The following is a 16,130-nucleotide window of genomic DNA, read 5'->3' as shown; positions in this document are numbered from 1 at the left end:
TAACGGAGAAGTTTGAAGCACTGGGAGCTCCCAGTTTTGGGGCACACCCCACTGGGCATTGCCTTTCATCCCAGTTTGGGGGCACAGCTCAAATGTGTGCTCCCACCCATCCCAGTCTGGGGGCACAGACTCACTGGGATCTCCCTCTCATCCCAGTTTGGGTACCCAATTCCTGGGTTTTTGGTGTCTCCACCCCCTCTCCAACCCATTTACCTATGTCCAAACCACCCAAATATCACTTTTCTATCCTTTTTTTCCATAAAAATCTGACACTTTTGCCCAAAATAAGTCTTTATTGAGGATCGACTTACGGCAATAATGCTGGGCTTGAGGGAAGCTGGGATTTGGCAAAAAAAAAAAAAAAAAAAAAGGGATTTGGCTGAAAAACTGGGATTTCATCTAGGATTTGGCTGAAAACTTGGGATTTCATCTAGGATTTGGCTGAAAAACTGGGATTTTGCCTGTCCCATGTATTTTTGGCACCTGGAGGGTCCAGCATCATCCCAAATTTTGCTCCAGCCCCCAAACTGGGGCAGGGGATGAGCCCTCTAGGACCCCTCCTCACCTCTCCCCTGCCCTTGGGGTGGATCCCCCCCAACATCCCCCACCCCAAACTCCAGGGGGGCCCTCCCTGTGTCCCCCCCAGGCCCCAGCACAGCCCCCAGCAGCTCCAGGGCCTCCATGGGCCCGGGGGGCTCCGGGGGCTGCTGCTGGGGCCCCTCGGGCTGGCGCAGCCCCCCGGGGTGGCTCTTGCTCTTGTGGGCGGTGACGTTGTCCCGTTTCTCAAACCTCTTGCCACAAATGTCACAGGGGAATTGGTAGAAGGAGTCGGCGTCGTGTTTCCTCATGTGCCAGTTCAGGGAGGCTTTCTGGCGGCAGGTGAAGCCGCAGATCTCACACCTGGGGGAGATTTTAGATTTTGGAAGGAATTAAAAACCCCAGGGAGAACTGGCCCCGCCATGCTTGGGGCTGGAATGTGCCAGGATTGAAGCTCCAGTGCCCTCCTGGCATGAATGGCTTGGACATGGGTTCTGTTTCAGCTCATTAAGCTGTGCCTAATTAAACACCACCCTGGAGCTGCTGGGTCTGGACACAGCCAGCTCCAAGGGCAGAAAGCTCGGGAGGAATCTCAGCCTGGCTTTTGGCTGGAGGAGCTGATTTTGGGTTGAAAAGGGTGGCAAGAGACTCTGAGGCTGAGCAGAGCTGCAGGTATGGGACTGGGATTTACTGGAGGGGTGGGATGGGACTGGGACTTACTGGGAAATTGGAAATGGGACTGGGATTTACTGGGGGGATGGAACTGGGACTACAACTTACTGGGAAGTTGGAAATGGGACTGGGACTTACTGGAGGGGCTTCTCCCCGGTGTGGATCCGTCGGTGGATGATCAAATTGCTGCTGGTGCGGAAGGAGCGTGCGCAGAACTCGCAGATGTAATCCCGCTTGTCTGGGAGGAAAAGAAAAGGGATCGGGGGCTGATCCAGCCTGGAAAAATCATCAGGATGTGCTTTGGGAGCTGGGAGAATTCCCAGCATGGGAATGGAGAGGATAAGGGAGAGATTCTGGGAGCAAAGGGCAGCAGTGAAAGCTCCCAGGGGTGGGAGTTTGAGAATGGGTGGGGAAGGGGGTACAGGAGGTGGGAATCCGATGGGAGCAGGTGGAATCCAGACAAAATTCTGGATTACACCTGGATTACACCAGGGAGGTGCAATTTCCCCCTGGAAATGCCCCTCTCACCACTGTGCAGCTTCTCGTGTTCCTTCAGGTGTTTCTTGAAGTTGAAGGATTTCCCACAGGTGGGCTCAGAGCAGGTGAAGGTTTTCTGGTGCATGTGCTGGTACTTCTGGTGGTGCTGCCAGGGGGAAAAAAAAACCAATTCCAGCTCCCAATTCTAGCTCCAGGAGACCCCACCCAGGCTCCCCAGGTGCTGCTCACATTCAGGTACTGGCGGTTGGAGAAGATTTTGCCACAGCCTTCGAAGTCACACAGGAGGATCTCATGCTTTGCTGCCTTCCTGACAGGGAAAACACAGGAAAAAATCCTTATCAGGAAGGAGGAGGAGGTGTGGAAAAGCTTTGGAATGTGGATCTGCCCCCAGCTCCCTCCTCCTCCTCACCCACCTTCCCTTTTCCCCACCCGTGAAATCATTTAAAATGAAGCAAAAAAACCCTTCCAGAGATTTCTCCTGCCCGTCCTGCTCTTCCTGGGAGCTTCCCTGGCCCCTTCCCTCCTCTTCCTCAGGTACCTGATCCTCTTGGGGCCGATCTGAGCCACGTCCTTGTCACTCGCCCGTGGCTGCCTGCAAGAGGAAAAAGCCGTTTTCAGCCAGGCCCTGGTGTCCCCTCACTGTCCCCAGAGCCAAGATTCCCCAGGAAATCCTACATTAAATCATCCTCAGGACCAGCATTTCTCCCCTTTCCACCCCGTGGACCAGCAGGACACGCTGGAACAAACACATTTCAGGCGTTTAAAATAAGAATAAATTTTTTATTGCTTGTTACAAAACCCTTTTCACATGGTTTGGACGCGTCCCAGGACACTGAAATTGGCTCCCAGCCTGGCTGGATCTATAATTCATCCATAGATCCCTGGAAACAGCAGCTATTCCTGGCTGTCACCCTGGAATTAAGGAAAGATCCATTAAAAAGTGGATTAAAGTGGGGTTTGGGGAGGGGAAATAATGAGATGGTGAGAGATGCCAGTGCTCAAGCATGGGTTCAACCTGGGGATTTGTCCCAAATCTGTTGAAAACAGGTTTTTTATCAGCTCGGGTTGACTTTACCTGGGTAAGGGAGAAGAGGAGAACCCCCTTGACATCTGTGAGGTCCAGCTTTGCTCATAAACCAGGATTTTATCTCCCATTTTCAACTTGCTGTGACAAAAGATGGGGGGAAAATGAACCAAATATTAAAAATCTGATGTGTGTCACCAAGCTCAGCCCAAAAAGGGCTTGACCTAAAGCTTAGGCTTGGCTTTGGGAGAGGGCAGAGAGCTGCAAGCCCCTCAGAAAAGCCACCAGCCTGCAGCTAAAACTTTGGACACATTTGGAGACCATGGGATTTGGGATGGAAATCAGGCAGAACCCAAAGAACACCAGGAAAAATTTCACATTTAATTCACTTTTGGCCCCAAAAAGAATGGCCCAGATGGAACACAGACTTTTCTACCCTCTCAGGGGATTTGGGAGCCTGGGATCTGCAATGCCAGGGAGAGGGGGAGAGCAAATTCCAGCGTTACCTTCACTGGATCGGGTCTCCAGGAAGGGTGGTCCCTCTTCCAGCCACATCTGGGGTAGTTCTGGAGCTGCTGGGAGAGGGGAGGGCATTCAGTGTCCCCAAAAAAAGCAAGATCCAAAGGAATCAATCAAAGCTGTGAGGGACAACACTCACCTGGGGAAACGCTTGGGATGGGGCAGACGGAGGAGTTGTGGCTGATTCCAGGAAAAAATGGGGGGATTTTACCCCCTTTTTGTGTCAAAAGTGTGAGAAAATCCATCCAGCTGCGGTGTGTTGGATCTGAGGCCGTGCACAGACCAAGCCCCAACCAAACCTCCCTTGTGCAAAGCCCCAGTGAAGCCCTGAGGGCTGATTTAAGCTTTTTTTTAGCACAAAACATTGAATTTTGTGTGTCTGGAAAGGAGAGCTGGCAACACTGGGCTGCAGAGCTGCTGGAGAAACCTTGGATCCATCAGTGGAGGAGGTTGTGGTGGGATTGATGGATTTTAGGGTGTTCCAAAAAATCTCCAGTCTTTTGGAGGCTTCAGTGCCCACCACGGGTCTGGTTCAGGGGGTCTTCATCCCCCTCCATGGCAGCTTTGACTGCCTCTCCTTGTTCCCTGAGCACCCACAAGGGACAGGGTGCAGGTTCACGAAGCCCCTGCAGTGATGTTTGTGAGCCAAACCCCTATTTGCACCCAAAAAAACCAAGAAACATCTCTGCCCTGCTGTCAGCAGAGTCACGGGGAGGGTTGGAACCCCCCCTTGGGGACACAGAGCTCTTGTCCCGTGGCCAACAGCACTGGACACTCCCAAGATTGTCATGGAAATATTTTATGAAAAATATTTTTGCTAAGAACTTTTCTCCTGAGAAGCTGAAAAGCCTCAGAAAGGAAATGTAAACAATAAACTGCTGCTGTGGAATGCAACAAGTGCATCTTTGATTAGTTTCATGTAGCTGTTTTTAATTAATGGCCAATCACAGTCCAGCTGTCTCAGACTCTCTGGTCAGCCACAAGATTTTATTATCACTCCATTCTATTCCTTGCTAACCTTCTAATAAAATCCTTCCTTTCTATTCTTTTAGTATAGTTTTAACATATAATTTTCTTTTAATATCATATATATCATAAAATAATAAATCATCCTTCTGAAACATGGAGCCAAGATTCTCCATGTTTCTATTCTTTTAGTATAGTTTTAACATGTAGTTTTAATATAATATATATAATAAAATAATAGATCAGCCTTCTGAAACATGGAGTCAAGATTCTCCACGTTTCTATTCTTTTATTATAGTTTCAACATATCATTTTCTTTTAATATCATATGTATCATAAAATAATAAAACAACCACACAAGATGATGCCTCTGACCCCCTCCCCTCATCCCTTCACCTCGGTGGCTGCCGTGACTCACCTGACCTGTCCACTTTTCTCCTCCAAGGGTCCAGGGCTGGGCAGGGGCTGCTCCAGCAGGGGCTGCTCCTCCTTGATGGGCTTCCTGCGAGCCTTGGGCTGGCCCTGGCGTCGCTGTGGCTCTGAATCGCTGTCAGGGGCAAACAGAAGGGTGGGTGAGGGCGTTTGGGGGCTTGAGGGGGCAAGAGATGGGTTGGATGTGGTAGGGAATGAGTTGGTTGGACATGGTTAGACATGGGTTAGTCATGGACATGACTTGGTTAGACATGGCAGGACAAGGGTTGGACACGGCTGGACATGGCAAAGACCCTCCCCCAGGGGTGGATGAAGATGCCTCTCCAAAATTCTGTGCCCTTTGACCCCAGAAATCCCTGATTTTAACCCCACACGGACACGATTCCCAGCTCCTCCTGGCTAATCCCACCTGTCCAGGGATGGGTGATAGTTCTCATCACGCAGGTCATCCGTGTAGGCCAGGTCATCACCCTTGGCAAAGTCCTCATCCTCCTCCTCTTCCTCTCGGGGCTCAGCTCCCGGCTCTGCATCATCCCCCGGGATGGAGCTACTGGACAATGACCTGGACAAGCACAGACCAAGATTGGGGACACAGGGATGGGTCAGACAGGGACAAATCACCAGGGGATGGATGATTGTGGGTGCCACCACTCACCTCTCACCAGCTGCTGCCACAGACCCCGGTTCCAGTGACACCTGAGGGGCTGGAAGGGGACAGGAGGGTGGTGAGGAAGGGCTGGGAGAGGTGGAGAGTTGGGAAGGATGGGGGTGTTGGAGAGGCCTGGGGTTGGGGCAGTTCCTGCTGGGATGGTGGTGGAACTGGAACTACCCTAGGGAGAACCTAGGGTGGAACTGGAACTAGAACCACCCTAGGGAGAACCTAGGGTGGAACTGGAACTAGAACCACCCTAGGGAGAACCTAGGGTGGAACTGGAACTAGAACTGGGAGCAGGGCTGAAGGTGGGGGCAATCAAGGGTAGCTGAGGGCAGAAAGGTGACCTGGAGGAGCTCACCTGTGCCACCACCGTCACCATCTCCCATCTCCTGGCCCCGATCCCCATCACCATGGGGTGACTTGGCCGTTCCCTCCTCTCCAGCCTCCTTGGAGCCCAGTGTGGCCCTGCGGAGCGAACGCCGGCGCTCAGCGCCCGGGGAGGGGGCGCACCCCTGGGCCGGGTGACAGGAGGGGCTCTTGGGGACCCCAGAGCCACCCCAGGAGAAGCGGTGGCCGGCCACACACTCCCAGACCAGCGGAGCTGCCGTGCTGCCAGCTGCTGGCAGCTGGATGTCGGGCACAAAGCCGCACTCCTGGCCGTGGCCGTGGGACAGTGCGACCAGGCGCTGCAGGGCGGCTGGCTGGAGCCGCTCCGGCTCTCCTGGGAAAACAAAGAAATCTGTGAAAAACAGCCCCAAAATGGGGTTTTGTGGGGCAGGTGGGACACCTGCAAGGCCCTGTCCTCAGGCTCTCGGGGTTGTCCTTGTTAAGGGGAATTGTGAAACAGCTTCCCAACAAAGAGCTGGGGATCGGAAAAACTGGGAAGGCCAAAAACTGGGGATGCCAAAAGCAGCGGATGCCAAAAACTGGGGATGTCCAAAAACTGGGGATGCCAAAAATAGGGAACACGGAGGATTTGCCTGGTGCTTGGCGGGGTGAGCAAACCCAAGAGCAGCTCCAGGTGCTCCTCCAGCACCCAACCCAAGAGAAATCCTCCATCTGGATCCAAACCACTGGATGCCAACACAGAACAGGGAAGGGAAGCTCACCTGTGCTCCAGGTGCAGCCGTACGAGCTGTACCTGCACGGGAAGACAGAGATGAGCAGGCAAAAAACCCAGATTTTTTTCCCATCAGAGGTGGGTTTTTTGCCCCCGCTGCTGACCTGTCGAGGAGGAACTGGGCCAGCTGTGAGTGCAGGGCGAAGCCGAGCTGCTCCTTGAGGCGACACCAGCGCTCCAGGTGCCCCCCGATGCGGATGCGGCACTTTGAGCGCCGCGCGTCCAGCTCCCGGCGCTTCTGCCGCCGCACGGACTCCGGGGCCGGGGGGCGACCCCCGCGACCCCCGGGCTGTGGGCACACGGGGGCGTCAGGGGGGGGGACACGGAGCCTCGAGGGGTCGGGTGGGGAGTTTGGGGTGGCTCCATAGGGGAGTCTGGGGGTGACGCCTGGGAAGGGGACACGGGGATGTGCTGGGGGGGTGACAGGGGACACGGTGGGGACAGACAAAGGGGTAGCGTGGCATCATAGGGGGGGATTGGGTAAGGAATTGGGGTCCCCTGGCCCCATAGGGGGATTATGGGGGGACACAGGAGGTGGCCTGGGGACATGGGAGGGGGAGGAGTTTACAAGAAGGGGGGCCGGGCACTTCCCCCAAGCCCCACCTCCCGAGGCCCCGCCCACGCAGCGCCCGTTAGGGCCTCGCCCACATCCCTATTAGTCACGCCCAATTCAAACCATCCCCCTTTAAGACCCGCCCACTCCCGCCGTTTCCCTCGGTCCTCCCCCCCCCTCCCCGTCCCCCCCGCCCGTTCCCGCCGCCGGGCCTTAAGGCGGAAGGGGCCACAGGAGAACGGAGACGGGCGGAACACGGAATGCCCGCGGCTCCATCGCACTCCCGGCGCCCTCTCCGCCCCCTCCCTGCCATCCGCGAACCTCTTGCGCCGCTCCGGGCTCCATCTCGCGCCGAGAGGGCCCCACCCCAGGCCGTGCCCCCTTTAAGAGCCGCCGGGCCCGCCCCGCTCACGGACCGCAGAGAAGATGGCGGAGGCCCCGCCCCGCCGTGCGTGCGCGGGAGCCGCGGAAGCCGCTGGGAGATGTAGTCCGGCCGCTGGGCATGGTGGGAAACTCCCGCATGCGGATGGGGATGGACATGGGGGGTTACAGGGGTGTGGCGTCCCAGGACGAGGGAAGAGATGAGAATCTTGACTCCACGTTTCAGAAGGCTGATTTACTATATTATAAACAAATGATATACTAAATATATAGAAATATATTTAATTATATGTACTTATATATATACTTATATATCTATAATATATATAAGCATAAAATATATACTAAATATATATTATATATTTATATACTATATTATATAATATATAGTAAATATATATAATATATATTTAATCATATATATAAAAATTATGTATTATATATTAATATAATGTATATAAATGTATACTACGATTAAAAGAAAATTACGTATTAAAACTATACTAAAAGAATAGCAGAAAGGATTTCATCAGAAGGCTAGCAAGGAAAGGAATAGAATGATAATAAAAAACTCACTCCTCCCTTCACCCCTCCCCATCCCGGGTCTGCTCCATCCCAAACTTTCCCCACTGCCCACCGGCTACTCCCTGCAGCAGCACGTGGGAGCCCAAACAGGATCTTTGGGAGACACACAGACATTGCAGGCTGAGGGGTAAAGATGGGGGGGGGCTTGACAGGTGGAGAGCTGACACTGAGGGTTAGGGGTGCAAAGGACACAGGGTATCAGGTAGGGTTAGGATACAGGTGCAACCCTAATGGTGGGCTGGATAGCGTGGCCCCGCCGCCTCCTGCAACCACGGACGTCCCGGCGTTCCCTTCCACGGCCGCAACCGCGGCCCCGTTCCCGCAGCTCTGCCACCTCCCGCACCCCCCGGCCCCCCCGTCTGCCATGATGACTGCCCACGCCGCCCTAGTGACGGAACCCACGCATGCGCAGTTGCTACAACCCAGCACCAGCGATATCACTCCGCGCCGACTCATGGAACCACAGCGCTGCTTCCGGGATCAGCCGCACGCATGCGCAGTTCTATCTCCACCGCCCGCCGCCAACCCCCGCTGCGTTTGCCCCGCAGCTTTGGTACAGCCCGGTCCCGGTTCCGAGCCGCTGCGTGCCGCTGTCCAGCCACAGGCAGCATTCCTGTGCCCTGTCACGCCACTTCTGCCGCCACTGCATCTGTACACGGCACCACAGCAGGCGAAAACTGCAGCGCCTTGCATATATCCTTCCGCGCCTCACAGAAAGATGGTTCGTGTGTCCTTTAATATCATATGTGCAAATATTTCCAATCTGCATTCTGCCTTATCAGAAGGCTAATTAATTACTTTATTATACTATATTACATTACATCTAAACCCTATCTGCCAAGTACTCAACCCCACATACAACTCATGACTGTCACCCAACAGTCCCGACACGCACACACACTTGGCCCCGACAGGCCAAGGAAACAAAACACCATCACTTTGGGTAAACAATCTCCACGCTGCATTCTACTTCGGCACAAACACAGGCACAGCAAATGAGATAAGAATTGTTTTTCCTTCCTCTGAGGTTCAGAGAATGTGAATCCCAGAAATATTCTTGGGGAGAATTGTGCCTTGCTTTTCTCTGAAGAGAAATGCGGTGACAGGTGCACCCTTGCCTCCAGGGCAAAGAATCACGGAATGGTTTGGGTGGGAAGGGACCTTGAGGTTTATCTTTGATTTATGCAACACTTCAACAGGCAAGAGGGGGCTCATCTGCTTCAGAGCTGCTTGCTTTTCTCACACCTTTCACAAGCAAAGCCTGAAGCAAACCCTCCCGAGTTGCCCTATCGACCAGGGGACCCCTCAGCACTCGGTGACACTGCCAGCAAAACCTCAGACTTTTACTCACACAGGGACGAGGCCGTGCACTCGGTCGTAACCCAGATTCTCTTTTTCCCACAGAATCCTCGAACTTCCTTTGTTCTCTCTGCAGGCCTTTTTGTAAGCACGCCAATTAACAGACTACACAAGTTTCACCAGCAGACTTCAGCTAAATCCAAAATTGGTTTCTACCCCAAGTAAAATTTCCAACCCCCTGTCTCACCTGCGATGTTTGGAATTTTAGGAGGTGGCAGCCCACTCGAGATCAAAGGTCCTGGGCAGGGTGCATGCCCACGGACACAAATGCCATCCCTTTTCCAAGGGAAACAAAACTCATCACCCCAGTTTCCTTACATCAGTTTGCCGAAGATGTTCGACACTCCCAGGTCACTCAGAGTGCTCGTTGGCTGCAAACTCAGTCTTGGAGTTACGGAGTTACGCTTCCTCCTAAGACTCACCTCCCCACCTCAGCCCCCTGCTGCTGCCTCCCCTTCTCCGCCCCTAACCCTACTCTATTTTCCAGCCCGCCCTTGCTCCATCCCTCACTCCGCCCTTAACCCGTCCCAGCACACCTCCCGCTCCATCCATTACTTCACCCACCGCCCACCCGTGAGTCCCCTCCAGCAGCACGCGGGAGCCCGAACCCTCGGAGGGCGGCGCAGCTCTCGCAGCAGGACAACACCCAGGCGAGACAGGCAGGGACAACGTCTGTGGGCTGCAGGGTGTCACAAGGGGCTGCGGGCTGAGGGGAGGGGGCTGGAGGGTGACACAGAGGATGGGGGGAGCTGAGAGGCAGAAGGGGGCGTTAGGAGCAACTGGGGGGCTCCAGGGTGGCACAGAGATGCTGAGAGTGGGGAACTTGAGGGTGACAAGAAAAGGGTGAGGGGGAGCAGATGCCTTGAGGGGCAAAGTGGGGGCTGCTTGAGGGTAACAGGTGAACCAGCGCTCACACCACCCCTAACCTTACCCTAAAAACCACCCCTAACCAGGTGGAGAGTGCACGGTGGAGGCCAGGGGGCCACGGGACAATGTCAGAGGTCTCGGGGTGGCACGCAGACATTGCGGGCTGAGGGGCAAGGAGGGGGAGGCTTGACAGATGGAGAGCTCACACCGAGGGTTAGGGGTACAAAGGACACAGGGTACCAGGTAGGGTTAGGGTACAGGTGCAGCAGCCCTCAACCCAACCCCAAGGTCACCCTAAAGAGCACCCCTAGGACCCCAGTTTTCCCCAACAGCAGCACAAGGCAATAACCCCAATGCTGGGACAGCCCCAGAAGTCTCCCAGCAGCTGCAGGCAGCAACCCTAATAAAAAGGTAGCAATGATGTTTGTGGTCTAGAGAGTGACAGGTAGGAGTTGGGGGCTGAGCAGTTTTTTAGGGGTTTTTTAGGGTTTTTCTCATGGCTTTAAAAAGGATATTTTAGGGCTATTTTGGAGGACTTTTCCCGGAATTTTCTGGGAACATTTAGGATACTTTTAAGGCTTTTTCAGGGCTTTTAAAAGATTTTGTTAGGGTATTTTAAGGGCTTTCTTAGTACTTTTAAGAATTGTTTGGTGGGGGGTTTGGGTGTTCTTGGGGTTTTTTAGGACTATTGAGGGTATGTGGAGGACTTTTTAGGGCTAGAGTATTTTTAGGGTTTTTGAGGGAATTTTTAGGCTTTTTTAAGGTCTTATCAGGGCATTTTAAGGATTTTTTGGGGTACTTTTAGAGCTCTTTTTGGACTATTTAGGGTATATTTAGGGATATCTAAAGGTTCTTTGGGGATTTTTAGGGTTTTTTTAAAAGTAGGGTATTTCCAGTGTATTCTAACAGGATTCTGAGGCTATTTTTAGGTTTTCATGGGGTTTTTAGGACATTTTGAAGATTAGGGGGTTCTCAGGGAATTTTTAGGTTTTTTTAGGGTTTTTCATGGCACAACACATGGAGGCTGAGGGGCAGCTTGAGGGGCACTGTGGGGGCTTGAGGGTGACAGAGGCTGGGAGCTGAGGGAGGAAGAGGGAGAGGGGACAGCGGGTGACACACAGAGATGCTGAGGGTGGCAGGGGCAGCTGTAGGGTGACACAGAGAAGCTGGGGGCTGAGGGGCAAAGGAGAGGGGTCAAGGGTGACGCACAGGAGCTGAGGGCTGGGGGGCAGAGGGACCGGTTGAGGGGTAAAGGGAGAGGGCTTGAGGGCTGGACAGTCCAGTGGAGATCAGGGGTACAGGGTACAGCTGTACCAGCCCTCACCCCAGCCCTAACCTCAGCCTAAGCAGCCCCCCTAAAAACAGCCTTTTCCCCCAACAGCAGCACAACACAGCAACCCTAACAGCGAGACCAGACAGCAACCCTCACACAGCAGCACAATGACAGAACCCTCAGAGGACAACAGAGCCACTGCAAAAAGTAGGGACGACATCTGTGGGCTAGACAGCAAGAGGTAGAGTTCGGAGACTGAGCATGTCTTTGTGAGGCTTTTTTTCCAGGACTTTTAAAGGTATTTAGGGGATTTTGGAAGGGACTTTTCTGGGACTACTTAGGGTATTGTTGGGGCTTTTTCAAAGCCATTTTATGAGTCTTTAGCATATTTTGAAGATTATGGTCAGGGTCACAGGAAACATCCTCCAAAAAGGCAGAGTTTTAGGACTGCAGGGGAATGCTCGAGCAAGGGGCCAGCGGTGGCACAGCGGGTCGGGTCCCACGCGTCCAGTCCGAAGGTTGTAAGTTTGAGACCCAGCTAAGCTGTTGTGGTTAGGGTTAGATGCTCTCAGATATGGTCTGGGAGAACTTCTGCACAGAAAAACTCACCCCCCGCGTCTCCCGACGCCAGTTTGCAGGAGGCGCTCGGCACTGCCAGGGCAGCCCGAGTTCTCGGCGGGGGCAGCTTTGCTCCCGGAGAAATCCTGCGCCGGCTCTCTTCCCCGTAAAGCCAAACTCACCCCCGCTGCGCGTCGACGTCCGTTCGCAGGAGGCACGTGGCACTCCAAGGGCGGCAAGAGTTCTCAGCGTCGGCAGCCGCGGCCCGTGAGAAATCGTTCTCTGCGGTTTTGGAGGCCGAATCGCAGTTTCGGCCACGGGCACACAGAGAGGAAAGACCGTTAATTTCCTTAGAAAGGAAAGTCTGGCAGCCCATGGTTTAAGGGGCAGACGAAGGGCTGTGCAGGGGAAGGAACTCCTCACAGGACCTTTCTTCACCTCAAGCCCACTCCAAGGTCTAGCAGCCCCCCGTGTGCCCAGCTGCTTTCAGAGGGTTACCCAGGCACACCCGCACAGGGAGCCGCTAGTCCAGAGGGGCTAACAGGGGCATCCCAAGGGTCCCTCCAGGAACTACGGTCGGAGCATCCAGCACGGACTAGGGAGCAGCCGGAGCCACCCGGGCACGGAGCAACACTTTGAGAAAATGCCAAGGCAAGAGCCCTTTTGCCAAGGGGCAGCATCTGAGCAGGCCAGGCAGCATTTGGGGTTCCAGGAGAGAGCTTTCAACTTTCCCCTTTTACTGTGTCAGTCCCTCCCCAGAGCCCCCAGACCCTCCACAGCACTCCCAGAAAGGAGAGGGGTTATTAGTTTAGAAAAAAGGGAAAAAGCTTCCTTTTCCTTTATTTTTTGTGTTCAAACTGGGAGGGACTCTGCTTCCCCTGCAATTTTAATGGTCTCAGTTGAAAGAATCCCTGCCTTTTCTATGCTGTTTGGGGTGTTAATTGACAGGGAGTCCTCATTTTCTATTATTTTCCAGTTTAAGTAGAAAAGGAAAATATCGAAAATGTTTCTTATGGGTTTCAATTAAGGGTAGCTGGCCCCTTTTTGTTGTCCTGAGGCCTAAATTGAGGGAGAAGCCCAGCTATACCCTCCATCTGAAGAGTTTGAACTGAGGGAAAAATCCCTCTTTTTTCATCACTGGAGAGATTTAAAGAGAGGGGAAAACCTCTGGATTCCACTGGAGAGGAAAACCCCTCTTTTCCCAGTACTTAAGGAGAATAAATTAAAGGGCAGAAGCTATTTATTTGCCATTGTATTAGTTTCAGTAGAGGTAGCTGCCCCATTTCCTCTGTTTAAGGGGTTCACTGGAAGGAAGCTCTGCCTTTTTCAGCATTTTAAGGGTTTAAAACTACATTTCAGGGCTCTTCTTTCTGTGCCATAGGACCAAGTATCTCAGAGCAGGGTGAGCCTGGCATGCACTTAACCCTTACACTGCCTGGGAAGCTTTTATTTTTCTTATTTTTACCTATAATGTAGGTAGGCCTAATTAGAGGTCCCAAGGAGACTTAGACAATTTTCTCCACCCAGCTTAGTCACACGTGAAATACTACTTAGTAGCCACTAAGGAATGATTAGGAAAGTTAACAGCAAATTACCCAATTTATCTAGTTATGCTGTCTAAACAGAAACTTTTATTTCTTACCAGTTTTGTACCCTTTTGCTCCAAATAGATGTTGCAAAAAAAAAATCACTGATATTTTTCTGGAGAGTTTTCTTCTATAACAAGCCCTCTACTCCCCTTGAAATCAAATTAGAAACGCCAAACACCTGCAGCCACTCTGAGGGTTTTTATACCCGGTGGGATTCGCCCCCTCCCTTTTCCTGGGTGCCATGGGAACGAGAGGCGGGCACCATCAGGGGTATATTAACCCCAGCCTTTGCTCAGGGCCTTCATTCCCCCTCTGGGATGTGCTGGGATCAGAGCTCTCCTCTCATTTCAGTGAAGAAGCTTTTTCAGCTTATCTCAGCTTGTTTTCAGCAGGTGTTTCTGGGCATCTAAAGCAACAGAGGCTTTGAAGATACTGTGAAGAAAACAGCCTGGAATACAGCAAGTATTTAAGTTCACAATTTGGGGTTTTGTGTTTAGGGGTGGTAAAGTGCATTTGTAATTTCAGGTTTTGTTCTTATATTGTTTTGTATTTTTTTTTAGGAGGAGCGCAGCTTCCAGAGGCTCCAGGTTGTGTCAGCTACAACACTTTTTTCAGCAGATTCATCGTGTCCCAAGAGGCATCTGCCCAGTGTCCAAGATGATGTTTGAGATTGAGGTTTCAGGTGAGTTGAGGATTGTGACTAGGAGAGGGAGGGTGAGCGGGTATCCAGTTAGGAGTTATTGTTGGGGGGGTGGTTTTGAAGGCAGCAGGGTGAGAAAGGGTGTTTATTTGAGGCCCCACCCCAGGCCTTTTAGAAGCCGAGCAGAGGCATTCACATGTCGTGCAGCACACAAGGTCATCCACTGCACTCACAGGAATGCCATTTAACTTTGCTTTTCTCTTACCCAGGTGCTACTCATAATAACGGCCACAGCCTTGGAATCAGGATGAAGCTGGAGCCTGAAGGAGCCAGGCACACTCAGGAGAGGGCAAGTAGCTGACTCGCTGGGATTTGGCCCACATACCTCTCAACTCATACTTTGGTTTTGTTTTTCTTTATTGTAGCTGATTGAGAGGCTAACAGGCCATCACGGGGCCCTCCAAGGCAGACTCATTTCAGGTGTAACGTGGATTCACATCACCAATCATCCAAAAGATAAGTCAGGGCCACGGCCTGGAGATGGGACAATGGGAGAGTAGTGGGTTGGGAGTTCCTGGGACAGATCTAAAGATTAGCAGAGGGAAAAGCAATCTCCTCCAAGGGGCCTCTTAGGACAGCTAAAGGGAGAGGCTCTAATTTTGATGGCAGCTCTCAGGTGGGCAGCGCAGAGCAGTTCCGGTCTACGTCGTGTTGTCCGGTGTACTGTGTTACCTAGTGTGTCTTTGGGGTCCCTTTTGCCTTTTCCCCTCGAGACCCTCACCACAAGCATAACGTGTTGTGTTTGTTGTCCCCGTTTGTCACGTTCTGTGTCACGGGTGTCCGCACATATTTGTGCCGGATCTGCTCTGCCCTGCCGCATAGCCTGCTGCAAGAGGACAAGTCCCAGGGACTCGCAGTTTGTGGGGTGTTGCCAGACTCTAGATGATATTCCTAGATAGACAGAAGATGTTTGGAGCTGTGAAGTTATCCTGCAGGCCTTTGACTTTTGTCCTCGCTTTCTTTCAGACGCAGAAGGATAAAATCCAGGGCAAAATCCATCCACCCATGCCGGGTGAGGAGGTTCCCCCGAGCAGGTCAGTCACCGTTTGTCTCTGCAGGGGGAGTGTAAAGTGTGACTCTGTTACAGCTCTGTTCTTTTTCTTTTTAGGAGGTAAAGCTGGATATCAGCAGTCAAGATGAGGTGGGCAAGGTGAGCATTGAGTAGGGTACAGAAGCAGTTGTTATTGCTCCAGTCTCACTTTCCAGTGCAACTCTAAGCATCCGTTCCTGTTTCTGCGCTTTAGGCAATCCACTCGGAGTACGCCGAGCCCCAGTCACCAACCGTCCGACGCACCGGGTGCGCCGTTCTCCCGAGCCCTGCAGAAGAATCACGGGACTCGGCGATGGAGCTGAGCGTTCTTAGGAGCACGGTGAGTAGCAGACTTGTGGGGTTTTGGCCGAGGGGCTGCCAAGATCGGGCACTGATGTTTGGTTTTCTTTAATACAGCTGTCTAAGAGACACCAGCCCGGTGCCAGCAGGACCTTCCCGGCTGACGAGGTGGCCTTTCTTCACACCTGAGACTGGCATCCCCAGCTGTGCGAGAGATAAGTAGAGGGCCACGACCCAGAGAGGGGATGAAAGCAGGGGGCTGGTTTGGGAATTACTGGGAAGGGGGGGTTTGAGTCCGCTTTGGAGGTGGCGGTGTCCATGGAGCGGCCCCTTAGGCCCCATAAAAGCAAAGCCTGACTTTGGATCACAGTGCTGAGGTGCGCAGGGCAGAGCAGTCCCGGTGTGTATCGTGTCACTTGTCTTTTGTGTATTATGTGTTGTTTGGATATGTCATGTCCTTTACCTTAGGCCTTGGAGGGGCCTGTCAGAAACCCTGGCATCATTGTTAGCAT

The 16,130-nt window shown here is 52.7% G+C and overlaps 1 protein-coding gene and 1 long non-coding RNA gene across 2 annotated transcripts; both read right to left on the bottom strand.

The window, feature by feature from the left end:
- Positions 1-360: 360 nt before the first annotated feature.
- Positions 361-7,414, bottom strand: ZNF692 (zinc finger protein 692). The gene is made up of 12 exons (XM_066570655.1): positions 7,298-7,414; positions 6,528-6,712; positions 6,413-6,444; positions 5,662-6,024; positions 5,304-5,352; positions 5,058-5,210; positions 4,635-4,763; positions 2,246-2,299; positions 1,936-2,014; positions 1,738-1,852; positions 1,348-1,447; positions 361-900 (listed from the first exon to the last, which is right to left on the bottom strand). Exons 1-12 carry the CDS (start codon positions 7,319-7,321, stop codon positions 549-551), a joined length of 1,635 nt encoding a protein of 544 aa, XP_066426752.1. The 5' UTR covers positions 7,322-7,414; the 3' UTR covers positions 361-548.
- On the bottom strand, positions 2,467-3,006 carry LOC136570282 (uncharacterized). Its single transcript, XR_010785523.1, has 2 exons — positions 2,783-3,006; positions 2,467-2,619 (listed from the first exon to the last, which is right to left on the bottom strand). It is a non-coding gene; the product is annotated as an uncharacterized lncRNA (long non-coding RNA).
- Positions 7,415-16,130: the final 8,716 nt, after the last annotated feature.

The sequence above is a fragment of the Molothrus aeneus genome, unplaced genomic scaffold (assembly GCF_037042795.1).
Source record: "Molothrus aeneus isolate 106 unplaced genomic scaffold, BPBGC_Maene_1.0 scaffold_30, whole genome shotgun sequence".
NCBI lineage: Eukaryota > Metazoa > Chordata > Aves > Passeriformes > Icteridae > Molothrus > Molothrus aeneus.
Note: the sequence above shows the minus strand (reverse complement) of the source record. Positions and strands in the feature narration are given on the sequence as shown.

Coding starts and splice junctions, on each gene's coding strand:
- ZNF692 (XM_066570655.1), bottom strand. CDS start 7,321: ATGGAGCCCGGAGCGGCGCAAGAG. Junction 5,353..5,661: donor TGGTGACGGTGGTGGCACAG/GTGAGCTCCTCC, acceptor GTCCCCTTCCAG/CCCCTCAGGTGTCACTGGAA. Junction 4,764..5,057: donor TATCACCCATCCCTGGACAG/GTGGGATTAGCC, acceptor TGCCCCTGACAG/CGATTCAGAGCCACAGCGAC.